We start from the raw sequence: 13,069 nt of genomic DNA, 5'->3' as shown, positions 1-13,069 counted from the left end.
CCACCCAGGGATCCAACAGCGAGGGAAGAAGCTGAGAGCAAATGAGCAAGGGAAACAAGACGTTGGTTTAAAAAAAAATTCTCCCCACTTAAAAATAATAATCTGGGAGAGATATATGCCAGATAGTTTTAGAGATAAATGTATATAAAGAATAAGAAGAACAGGGTATTTTAATATATTAATGTATTAAAGGGGGAGTGGGGTTGGAGAACAGAGAATTACAGAATCGGTATATATCCTGAACACAATCTACACTTTATTTCAGACTACAGATTTCTGAACATAAGAAAAAAATCTTTGGCTTGCAGCAAGGGGTTCAGTCTCGCAGTCTGTGGGTCATAGTGTTATTGTTCTTACTCGGTAGGGTGGGGGGGAGAGAAGAAGGAGGAGGAGGAAGAAGAAGAAGAGGAAGAAAAAGAAAAAGAAACACCACACGCACACGCACGAAATGAAAGAGAGGGAGAAAGGCACACACGAAAACGCGACAGGGAAAAGAAGAAAGGGGGAGCAGGGAAGTCGGGAAGAGCCAGACAAATTCTTTAAAATCAGAAGGCTGAAAGGGGGGGGGCTGGAGGAGTTGAGAGCTATAATTAAGAAAAAGAAGACGTGGGGAGGGGGAGACCAAAGTGGAGCTGGTGGGCGGGGAGGGGGAGATCAACGGCTGAGCGAATAGAAAAACGCTACACATCATTATCATCATCATTTCTTACCTGAAATTAAATATATACAAGATCATACGATGTTTGGCTATATAGATAACTTTTTGTTTGTAAGTGTTCGGGGTTTTTGTTTTGTTTTAAATCGGAATCCTTATAACTATGAATAGACAATAAATTTGATTCTTTTCTCTCTCTTAAATAGCACCCTTCCAAGTCCCCCACAACTGTGTGTCACTGCAGGAAAGAAGTCCTTTTGTGTTTGTCGTGTGTTTTGTCTTTTCCCAAATTGTCCTCTCGCGCTCTCTCTCTTTTTAATTGTTCCTCTTTGCTTTTCTTTTGCTTTGTATGGTTATTCTTTGTCTTCCCTGGCGATCAGGTTCATAATAATAATAATAATAATAATAATAATAATATAATTATAATAATAATAATAATAAGCATCAAAAAACGAAAAAACAAAATAAACCCGACAAGGTCTGTGCTCTCTGGGCGCGCTCACTCGCTGTCCTCTTTGTCTTGCACGGTAGTGGTGGAATGATTGTAGAGTCCCTGCGCCATGAGGTGCAGCGCCAGACCGTTCTTGATGCCCGTGGCCTTCTTGATCTTGGCGCGCTTGTTCTGGAACCAGATCTTGATCTGCGACTCGTTGAGGCTGAGCTCCTGCGCCAAAGTCTGCCGCCTCTGCTCGGTGATGTAGCGGTTCGCCTGGAACTCCGCCTTGAGTCTCTGCAGCTGCTCCGCCGTGAAAGCGGTGCGAGGCCGCTTGTCCTCCTTCTCGTTCTTCTTCTTCTTCAGCTTCCTCGTGCGGGGACCTACAAAGGGGGGGGGGGTGCGAGGGGTGGAGGAGGGAGGGAGAGAGAGAGAAACACACACACGCACACAAAGGGGAAGGAGGAGGGGGTGAGGGGCACGAGAGAGAAAAGGGGACAGCAGTTGCCAGGTCAGAAGCATTCCCAAAACACACACACACACATGCAACACACATAAAGGGGAGCCTGCCACATGGGAGCAACGCCGGGCATTCCGGAAATTGGGGAGACTCTGTTTTGAAGAAAGGGGGGCGCCTCCTTTCCCCTTTCCAAAAGGGGCACCCGGCAACCGTGATGGATGGGCAGGGTCAGAACTGATCTGCTAGGATTTCCCCCAACCCACATATATACGTCTTTTCCTCCACTGTTTAAAACGTGGGTGCATTTCTCCCCCACCCCACATCCTTCAGGACGCCTGTTTCCACTACCACCCCCACCCCATCGCTTTTCAAAACAGTCTAGGCCCTTCTTCGTCCCAAGTTCTGTGCGAGTACATTAGAAGAGCAGCATCGCCCACTTTTAGCTGGCGCGAAGGAGAAGACGCCAAGGAAGAAAGGCGAGAGGGGAGAGATGGGAAGCAAAGAAACAAAGGGGAGTGGGGCGGAAAATCCAAAGGGAAACGTTTGTCAGGATAGGTATTGGTCAGGCACGCGGATGCTTCTGCTAACTTTTCCCCGTCCGGGCCCAAGCTCAATTGTTTGATCGCGCCAGATCTAAAGCAGTTTTCTATTGATCACCATCTATCTGTCTATCCATCTATCTATCTATATCTGCGGATAGACAGTTTGAGAAAGAGACTGAGAGGTAGATCAATCAGTTAATTTGGATTTATCAAGTCTGGTGCAGCTGGAATCACGCACACATTTCTAATACACAAAATATACGTATGGGAGAGGCGGTGTTTTGGCCCCCTTCCCCTTAAATGCTCTCATCTCTTAAAGGCAAAGCGTCTTAACTTTACAGCACACACTTGGAAAGTGGGGGAGAAGTCTGACTAATTAGTTATGAGCTTCAGCAAAAAGTATCAGAAAGTTGTTGTTGTTTTTAAAAAAAACCACACACAAATACACACACACACAGCTTCCTCAGCAGATGGCTGCGTTAGGGAAGCGGGCTCCTCACTTATGGGCCTTCGCTGCAGTTTATATTCATTTAGGAAAGCGTGGGGTTCCTGGATTTGTTTTGTTTTTAAAAATCAAACATACAGCATTTCCGGCGCTGCTAGAGTTAAATGGTACGTGTTAGAGGTAACACCCCAGGAAACCTTTCCCAACGTCATTCACATGTTTACTACAAGGACATGTTTGAAATAATGCAACCAGAAAGTTCTCGCTGAATTGTAAGGATAAATAAGCATCGAGGTAAACAGACTTAAAGACTGGACCCCAAACAAACACTGCAAGCTGTTTACAAAGCGGGTTCTGTTGTTGCTTGGGCTGGGCCTAACGGTACCACTAGCAGGCACGAAGAGTAACAGCGTAGGCCTCACCCTGTCTACTCGGGAGCAAGTCATACCGAATTTTATTACGCCGCATTAAATTCGGCAGGATCAGCTTCGGAGTAGAAGCTGCTCAGAAGGCGCTGGAGGTTCTTATGCGCCGGGACAACACCGGATTTTAAATCTGTTTTGATCCGCAGCGGGACCCAGATTTTCCTTCTCCAAATCAAACCAAGGCGTCCCTCGACAAAGCAAGCCTGGGAAGTTGTATATGTGTGTGTTTAATTTATATTTAATATTATAATTTTGAAATTCATTATTTTCTAAAACAAAAAACAAAAAAACATCAGGCAATAGATTTAGGCAAGACTCTCGGATTATAAATACCTATTTCAATGTGTGCTCAGCTGCAGACTCATACCTCTTTCCCCTCACAGACAGAAAATAAATTTCTTATTTTGGGAAACTAAGCAACCCCTATTGCAAGCTGGTCCAAAGGCAGCTACTACTACTACTACTACTGATGATGATAAGGGAAAATAAATTGCGCTGGATGCTCATTTTTTGAAGCCTGCCGCAAAAGTATATTCTGCAAACGCAAATACACAATTCCAGACAAACCCTCATCTCCTACAATGACTGGGGGAACACTTCACTGAAACCGCTGGTCTCCACTCCACCAAAACCCCTCTAGTAAAAGCCGCGGATAAATATATTTTCAAGTGGAGGGCGTTCCTACATTATCTTTCACTGAGAGATCTGGCCCAGCCGGTGCCCTCACGTTCAAAATACACATCTCTTAAAACCAACGAAACGCGCGCAAGGCTGCTTCCTCGAAGTCCGCGCGTTTCTGCTTAGAAGCAGATTCCCAGCAATTTAATATCAACACATCTTGGCCTCGCAGGACTCCAAAACTAGACCCATAGCCTTGGCGGAGCCCTCGGAAATTAAGGCAAATTGTTCTGGATCCCTCTCGTTTCTAAGCGCTCTCTCTCTTTCTTTCTCTGTTAAAGGAAATGGGTGGGAAACTTTTTTAAAAAATTGCAGAAGTGGGGGGTGGGGGGAGAGAGACTGGAGGAAGTAGATCGTCCCCTTAAATAGAGTTCGAGCACTTTAGGCATCAGCCAAGGACTCCGAAACAGTGTGTCCCGAATAAGTACTGGAATAAATCTAGACAGATCCTTGTTTAAGTCGTTGTCGTTCAGACATCGTCTTTCCAAAGCCGCTTTGCTTTTGCTTTGATGGGAAATGTATCAAATACAAATTATTTTAGGGAAGGAATATATTCATACGTGGGTAAGATTCCCCTCTTCAAAGCAGTTTATACCGTGAAGGGGATTCAAAAAGAATACCTTAAAACGCCATTTTTTTAAATTACGCAAACACGAATATATTTTTTTAAAGGGTACAAAATGAAAATGTAGCCTTCCTCCAAAGATCGCCAGCTTTGGGGCCAGTCGCTTGAACGTGAGGAAAAGCTTCTCCGGTCAGCAGGCCGCAAAAGTAGCTCTGAGAAGCCTGGCTGCTTTCAAAACCAGGCTTAAAAATATATAGATGAGAGAAAGAGAGAGAGACGGCTGAATAAACTACAGAAAGGGATTAAACAGAGCCGGCTGAATAAATCTCAAGATATTTCCCCAGTCCCCTCATTTACGGAAAGTAACAACAGCCAAGAGAAATTTCCTAGCGACGAAAAGCTCTTTTGGGGGCTGAGATTTTTGGCCGGGGATAGATGATCGCTGCTCGGATCTCTCTGTTCAGTGGCGAGCAGATTCTAAAGGAGCCGTTCCCAAGAAGCGGGCAGATCTCGGGTGGGGGGCGTGAGAAAGCGAGAGGCGGTGGGGGCAACTGCCAGTCTCAAGAGATCAACACCCCCTATTTCACACCCAGGGAAAGGTGGGCTAAGAGGAGGGCTTGGTGGCCTAGCCGGCTTCGGAGAGGGCCCACCGTCAAGAGCAGCCGCTGCAGCCTCTCTCTAGGAGAGGCCCGTCCTGGCCTCTCCAGGGAGCCGGGGCGCTGCCTTCGCAGGGTGCCGCTGCCGGTGGTGGTGGGCAGCCTTCCTATCAAAACACACTTTGCAAGGCAGCGGCCCTGGGAAAGCAGTAATAAAATCATGGCAGTTGGCCGCCGAAGGTAGAGCTGACAGCTCAATCACTCAATCAATCCGTTTAGTCAATCAAAGTGGCTTTTCTGAGTTCCAAGGAGCGGGGATGTGTCAATAGCGGCGTGATCGAGATGGCTGGCGCTGATAGCGGAGGATTGATCAGTCGCCGGCAGAAAGGAGTTCATAAAGAGCCCCGAGCCGGGGCTGGTGAGGTTGGGGGGCGGCGGGAGAGAGCGATGGACGACGGGGGGAGAAGAAGGCGACCTGGGAGCGCACCCGGCCGGAGCAACTTCGCCACCAGCTTCCCATCGCCCAGCTCCGCAGTCTGCCTTGCTCTCTCGGCCCTGAAAGTTGACAGGAGCGCAAAGGCGAGCGAGCGGTCGCCCTTTTCGGGCGCTTTCGCGGGCGCTGACCCGCAGCGGCTCCCTCGCTCGACTCCTTCGCCCTTACGGGTTGGAGGGGCTGATTCAGAGAGACAGACCCCCCCCTTTCTCTCCCTCTTCTCTCGTCACTCTTCTTCCCACACCTCCTTTCCCGGAAGGATTTAAACCCTCCCCTGGAAACCGAAGATTCCTCAACCTCCGAGCGGGATCGAGGATTCTGGGGGGTTTTTTATATTGGGGTGGGGATGTGGGGGGCTTCTAGGGGGAGGACACCTTTATTCTCACGGCAGTATCTGGGGCGGAAGGGAGAGCCGGCTGCTGGGAAGAGCGAAATGCCGGCCACGGGGTGGGAATTGCTCCCCTCCAGCCGGTCTGGAAGACGGGAATGGAAAAATGAAGGCCTAGGGGCCTAGATTCTTGTGCTCCGCTGCCGGGAGGCCTCCGCGGGTTTCCCAAGAAAGCCCTTTCTTTTTCTGTTCTCTCTCTCTCTTTCTCTGTCTCTCTCACACACTTCCTCTTTCTTTTTCGGCCCCCGCCAGTGCCAGTTCCTTCAAAAACGCATCCTTCACACGGCAACACTTGTCTCCTTCACTCCTCAATTGCTCAGCAGCGAATGTTTCTGAACAACAACAAAAGCACTGATTGTCTGCAGCTACGTCCCACACCGAAATCACTAATTTTCTCCCAGCCATAGATATATCCGAAAAAAAAGTTTTAGAGAGCACCCTATGGTTTCTTCCCCCTTCCTAACTACAGAAAGAGAGAGGCACTCACCCACCCTTCAAGGCCTGAAAAGGGGGGAGGGAGAGAGGAAGACGGCGGCGTGGGCCCTCCAATCTTTCCAGGTTCTGCCTCCACGTGAGACACTTCCACGGACTTCCCAGCCCAGGTTGCGGACATCCCCCGGGGCCATTTCGGTCGCAGCTCCTCCGCAAGCTGCTTCGGGCCGAGGGGGGAATCACCAAGCAGCCTCGGCCCCCCTGTTTTGCAGCCTAAGACTGCAGTCTCCGAAGGGCAAGGCTGGCCGGGGAGGCGCAAAAGACTCTGTTGAACACCAGGAGCCCCGCAAACCTCGGAGTGGGGCACCCTAAGAAAATGCAGGGTTCGGGGTCGGGCGAGAGAGGGGAAACGCCGACTCAGCTCCACAAAACTCCTAAATACTCTCAAGCCGCCACCTCCCATTTGCTTAATCCAGCGCAGTTTGGGATCCCTCGGCGCGCTCTGCGCCTCAAGTCTTAGCGCACCGTCAGGGTGGCCGGTTTAGGGGCTTGGCTTCCTGGGTTCGGTGGGATGGTTAACGCTCCCCGCAGGATTACACTCATATCACAGAGAGATAGATATATATATATATAGAAATGGCAGGTGTATATATAAGACAGGGGGGAAGGGGGCAACGCTGAAGGCACGGAAGAGGATTCTTACCCGAGGATGGTCTGTCTGAATACCTAGTGCAGTAAACCCAGGCAGGCCAAACCAGCGGCTGTTGAGAATCGCTCTTGGCAACAGCTCCTCCATTATTGGAGCCCATGAGCAGGATGGCGGGGTTGGCGTGCTCCCCGTACTTCGCCGGGTTAGTTCCACTCCCTTCCGAGCAGGAGGAGGAGGAGGAAGAGGAAGAGGAGGAGGAGGAGGAGGAGGAGATGGGGGGCTTGGCCGTCCCTAGCGCTGCGGCCGCCGCGGCGGGGCTGGCTTTGGAGGCCGTGGAGGAGCTGTCGGGGCTCCCGTGCGACTCCGCGCTAAGGTTGGGGGGCCTGCCGAGCAGAGGGTTGACATTTTCTCTACCTGAGCTGGCCGCGCGGTCAAGGTCCCTGTCCCGGCCGCCGCCCACGCCGCCGCCGGCGCCACCTCCTCCTCCTCCGGCCGCAGTCCCGGCCAGGAGCAAGAGCTGCTCTTTCTTGCAGCCAAAGTCCGGCCTCAGGATGTTGTCGATGAAAAAGTTGGTGGTGCGGTGCTGTTGCTGCTGCTGCTGCTGCTGCTGCGGAGGCGGCGGCGGCCGCTGCTGCTGCGGAGGCGGAGGCGCCTGATGCTGCTGCTGCTGCTGCTGCGGGAGATGGTGCTGGTGGTGCGGAGGGTGGTGGTGATGGTGCGGGTGGAGAGGCAGGGACACGAGGCACGGCGCGGCCGGGGACAGGGGAGCGTGGCTGCCGGGAGACAGCGGCACGCTCTCGCCATCGCTGCCGCTGGCGCTGGGGCTGCTGCTGCTGGGGCGGCTGCCGGGAGTCGGAGCAGAGTCTCGCAGACTTTTACTGTCCGTCTGCTCTTCCATAGTCAGCTGCCAGCTCCGCAGATGGGCGTCTTGGCTCTTCTTCCACTTCTTCACTCGAGGTCCCCCCCTCCACCTACCACCACCACGCCTCACTTTTCCGGGCGGTGGCAGGGTAGTTGGGTCCTCGCTGCTGCTGCTGCTGCTGTTGTTCTTGGAAAGATGGGGGAAATGCAAAATAAAATCCACTTGTTGGATCGCCGAGGAATCTAGAGAGAGATATCCAAAGGCTCAGACATTTGGAGCGATTCGCGCTTTTGGAGCAGTTGTTTTATATTTCCTCTCTCGCTCTCTCTTTCTCTCTCCCCCTCCCTCTCTCTCTCACCCCTCTTCCGAAAGAGAGAGGGGGGTGAGAGAGAGAGAGAGACCAAAACAAAACCAGCCCCCCCAAAGCCCTCCCCCTCCCCCCAAGTCTTCTCACAATCTACCCATCTTTCTCCGAGCGCCGCAGCTTTGGGGTTTCCCCAAATGTCAGAGTCCGCTTTGCCCACGGATCAGCCTTGGCAGATGCTTTAATCGCCCGCTCGCACGTGCATCTTTTCCTCCCACCTTTCCTTCCCCCACTTCTCCTTTAAAAAAAAAAGGAAAAAAAGAAAGCAAAAATCTCTGACAGCTCCGATCTTGCAACAAACTCTCCTTAAAAAATCTCTCAGCCACACTTTTTTTTCATTCCGACCGGAAGCACGTGAGGATGGCCCGCACGTGGAAAGAGCCAATGAGCAGTCCGGGAATTCTGTGACGCCCCTGACGTCGGCCAATGAGCTGCATTGGAACTTTGCAGTTACATTATCCAAGGGGTTGGCTGATTCAGAGGGAACGAGAGAGAGAGAGAGAGAGAGACCTAGGGAGCTTTGCGCTTTCCATGGCGCATCTTTTCTAGAGTCTGCTTCTCCTTCCCTTTCCCCTCCTGCCCAGGACTTTTCATTTACTTATGCTTCTCAAAAAGCAAATCTCCAAATCAACCCCACAAATGACGTGTTGAAACTCCAAAAGATGATTGTATGTTTATCTTCTGAGATTCGGAAAAGAAATTGGGAATGAAATCTTTCCTGTGTTGTTTATTATTATTATTTCTAAAGAGTAGATGCTAAATTCTTTATAGAATGTTTTTCTAAATTCGAAACAAAACAAAAAACACGTTTATGGGATGGAAGTGTATTCTGAGTATGACTAGTAACCTAACCAATTATGAAATATCTGTTCCAATCCAAACAGATTTATCAGTACTCTGTGTATGTTTGCTGTGGCAGTTATGATTTGTGTCTGCTGTTTTTGTTTTAAAAAAGGACATAGATGAGCTTTGTCAAAAAGACCATGCAGGGAATTTCTAAAAGACTAAAAGGGCTCGACCCAACACTTTCCAGATTCATTGATTTAAAATAGGAAAGTGGCTGAGCAATCCTGAGCACAGGTGGACTCAGGAATAGATCAGTGGAATTTTTTCCTGGTATGTGTGTGCATAGGATTGCAGACTTAAGCACATGCTCCCCTCTCACTCTTTTTAAAACAAACAAACAAACAACACCCAAACCAAACACGACGGTTAAACGCTGACTTTTGCGCAAGCACTCTTTTCAATTCCAGGGAACATTTATCAATATTTCTTTCATGCAGATAATTCTATCAGCGTGCATATGCCCCCATAATGTCCTCACTCATTAACAGGTGGCATTTAAAAGAACAGGAAAATAGTTGGAGAGCTGAGTGTCGGTTTAAAGGATAGTGTATTCAATCTTAGCCTAACCTGCGGTTGAACGTCCAGGTACAAAAGCGGCCAATTTATCAGCTGGTTCGTTTACATGATAGTGACGGGCCAACGTTACACACACACGTGATATGAAAGAACACTGAAAAACAAATCATCCTCATAAAAACTAAAAGCAATAATCCAAACTGGATTCATTTAGTTTATTCGCACACTGAGATTTTTATTTTTTTGCAGACAAAACAGGATTGGTCTGTTGTTGCTTTTCGTTTGCACCACGTTGCCCTCTAATATAATGTTATCCTTGCTTTAATCATTTTTGCATGGATCATTTATTGTCTGCAACGCATTCTTCTCTCTCTCTCTCTCTCACGCACACACACTCGCTTCCCCTTCCTGGTCAAAACATAACACTGTTATGAAATATTAAAACTGCGTTTTTAATGGAGAGGAGCTGAGAAGGATTCGCTGGGTCCCCGTGGTGGCGATTTATGAGGCCAAACGTTTTACCTTTCAGTGACTCCGCGTCAATTCCAGGTGTTCATAAACATTCTGAGGCTGCAGGTGGAAAGGCCTGAAAACCTGTTCACAGAATAGAGAGAAAGAAGATCGGAGTCACGTGACTTGATTGTTATTTTTCTCTCATCCCCCCCCCTTTAATTCTCCCTTTTAATTTTTAAGATTGATTTGCAATGGACGCATCCTATAATTTCAATTCTCTTTCTCTCTGTGTGTGTGCATGTATGTATATGTATACAGGATATGTGTGCATGTAGGTACTTTTATTTTAAGTACGTTTATTTTAAACAAAAATTAAAAACTCCAAAATCACTGAAACGAGGAGATTTCCCCTCCCCGAAGGAACTCCAAGAAAGAGTAACTGTTTCTTAATAATTGGATTAGAGTATTCTACAGCGCAACGACTTTAAATCGCGGTTATTCGAGAAAGACCCACGAGAAGGCCCATTTTCAAAGCAACTTCAAGCATATGTATATGTACGTTCGTATACATATATACGTTACAACCTGGCAGAGGAGACTCGACGCAAGCCCACAAAACCCCCCAACATTAAATTAGCCACATCTCGCTATTCCCAAATCTCCTCGTATTTAGCCAACCCCCTCCCCATTTCCCTAAATTTGGGTTTTATTTATATTTTAGTTCACCAAAGGAGGGGGGAGGACAAAAAATTGAAATCTTTATCCCAAAAGCGAGCGTGGGTACTTAATTAAATTCTAATTAGGACACTATCAATATCCCATTTAGCTGCGTAGCCTTTGTGCGCCTCAGTCCCTTTCAGAGTCGTAAATGGGGGCCCGCCGCCTTATCTCGCCTGCAAAGAGACGCCTTGAGAAGGGCTGCGAAAGATAATTTATAGGTTTTAATTACTCTTCATTCCGCCTGATCAGCTTGGCGTTCATCAGAAGACGGCGAATAAAACCTGGTCAAAAAGCACTGTCACTATTCCCTGGCACGGCGCTTAATCAAAGTAAGCAGGGCCCCTATTACACGCTGCGCGCCTCTCCACGTAATTTCCCAGCTGCTGATAAAGCTGGTTGAATAATGCTGCAGTCCTTCGGAGACACCATTTACAGAAATGACTTTATTGACGGCTTAACGTCGGTAATTCATTTTACCTTTCATGGAGTGGGAGCCCGGATTTGTTACAGTAATGGGATGATAAATGCGCTGGCGGACCCATAGCTTTGATTAGGCACTGGAATACACACGCGCACACGCACACACACGCGCGCGCATTCAAACGCGCGCCATCCCGAAACGGGCCAAAACCGGGCAGCGAGAGAACTTGCCAAACCAGCCCCGACCTGCCACTAGGCTGGCTGGCTGGCTGGCTAGATGGAAGGAAGGAAGGAAGGAAGGAAGGAAGGAAGGAAGGAAGGAAGGAAGGAGCCTCCGCTTACCTGCATAGCTCCAGGGGTTTGCTGCAACTCCTCCGGTCCTTCTTGGAGAGAGGAGGAGGAGGAGGAGGGTCGTTCTGGAGAATTCAGGGGTTCTCCGTCTTGTGCGGGCATCTGCTGGGTTTGGGGTTTGGTGGGTGGCCAAATGAAGGGAGGAGGCGATTCCGAGGAGGGGTGGGGTGCGGGAAACTAACGATTGCAGCTTTTTATGGCTGCTCCTATGACACTCTCGAACACAGAGCTGTTGTGAGTACCACGACCACCACAAAAGCCTGCTCCCCCGCTTTGAATTTTGGATGGCTCCTTATTCGTGGGCCCAGTCTGTACATTTTTTTAAATATAATTGCCAAACACAAGAAAAATTGGAGGTGGTGGTGACTGTTATCCTCCCAGTTCCAGAGGCTTGCATGGTATTTTGATTCTTCCTACATTGATCAGTATTAGAAAAATCAGACTCAAAGAACACTGTTCTTTCGATCTATATCTATCTAGCTATCTATGGTGCATTCATTAAAATAAGAATTTCAGTGGGGTGTTTTCCCCCGCTTTCCCCCTCTGCTTCCTTCTCCCCCTCCATTTTTTTTTTAAATTAACCATGGAAAATAAGTCTGCTGCAACCAAAATAAGCCAAAAATAAAAATTACGAAAACGTGGCACGCTTTGAATTTTTAAGGATTAATAATAATAATAAAAGCAGCAGCAGAGTGTAGATTAAAAAAAACAAAAAACCAGAGAGGGATGGCTAGAGTTTGTTTTTTCGATGTATATTTTATGCGATTCCTTCGGCCTGCACAGGGTTGCATAGATTTCTACGGCAAGACAACGCCAGATTGCCAGATTTTAAAAAGATACCCCTTCTCCCCTGGACACGTGTGTGTACCCTGCGCCTCTCGCCAGGCTGGCCTTCGCCGTTTCCGTTTAGGAAGTATATATCGCCGCCTTTAATATACACGCTGATAATCCTATTTCTAGGGCCAGATCAGATCTCATTGGGGCCTTTGGTGAAGGACATAAATGAGTTGTTGCAATACAATAGATTTCATCCTTCCTACAGGGACTGGCTGACCAGAGGTTTTGTTAAAAGTGAATGCGAATAGATTTCTCCTACAAGTGCGGCATTATTATTATGAGCGGGAAGGTCAGGCTATACATTCCGGGTCCCCAAAGCCTATAGACCCGGAGAAATGCAGGGGGATCCCACGTCATTGTACCTGACAATCTTCTCAATAGGCTAATTCAATTAGCGCTCGGGGGATTCAGTCTTCATTGCAAAGGCAGAAGAAAGAGAGGGCGATGGAGGGAGCGGGGGGCGGGGGGGGGAGGCAGCCGTGGCCAGATCAACTTTTCGGGGGACCAACTGTGGGGGCCATCGCCGGATTAATTGCAAGACTCGGACCCGCGTGGAATTAAGACTGTTGCAATTTGGATTGTAAAATGTCTGGTTCCAAGACAAACATACATGGATTCCTCTCTCTCTCCCGTCCCAGTCCCTAGCCAGTCTTCCTCGGCACCTATTTTGTTATGAGCAGTTAATTCTCCCGCTTCCGAAGTTATATGTGGGAACAGGCAGTATCACCAGGAATAATGATTTGAAACGAACAGTGAATTCGAAACACGTTTTAAGGAGGACTCTCTAAAGAAGGCATCTGTGTGTGTGTGTGCGCGCGCGCGCGCCTCTCTCTCACTCACACACACACACGCACACACACACACACACACACAGCCCTCACCCTCTCACAGGACCGAAGGCGATGAGGGCAAGATTCAGGGAGTGATTACTGATTTTCC

General features: G+C 48.7%; 1 protein-coding gene across 1 annotated transcript; it reads right to left on the bottom strand.

Moving 5' to 3' along the window:
* Positions 1-234: 234 nt before the first annotated feature.
* EN1 (engrailed homeobox 1) lies at positions 235-11,441 on the bottom strand. Its single transcript, XM_079991124.1, has 4 exons — positions 11,285-11,441; positions 9,872-9,943; positions 6,816-7,865; positions 235-1,471 (listed from the first exon to the last, which is right to left on the bottom strand). The coding sequence occupies exons 3-4, from the start codon at positions 7,657-7,659 to the stop codon at positions 1,155-1,157; spliced, it is 1,161 nt and encodes a 386-aa protein (XP_079847250.1). The 5' UTR covers positions 7,660-7,865; positions 9,872-9,943; positions 11,285-11,441; the 3' UTR covers positions 235-1,154.
* Between the last annotated feature and the right edge of the window lie 1,628 nt (positions 11,442-13,069).

This window comes from Podarcis cretensis, assembly GCF_951804945.1.
Source record: "Podarcis cretensis genome assembly, chromosome: 1".
NCBI lineage: Eukaryota > Metazoa > Chordata > Lepidosauria > Squamata > Lacertidae > Podarcis > Podarcis cretensis.
The sequence above is the reverse complement of the archived record's forward strand: the minus strand, read 5'-3'. Positions and strand labels throughout refer to the sequence as shown.

Bases quoted from the DNA above. Each gene is read 5' to 3' on its own strand.
- EN1 (XM_079991124.1), bottom strand. From the start codon at position 7,659: ATGGAAGAGCAGACGGACAGTAAAAGTCTGCGAGACTCTGCTCCGACT. The intron at 1,472-6,815 runs GTAAGAATCCTC...CCCCCTTTGTAG, and splicing joins TTCAGACAGACCATCCTCGG to GTCCCCGCACGAGGAAGCTG.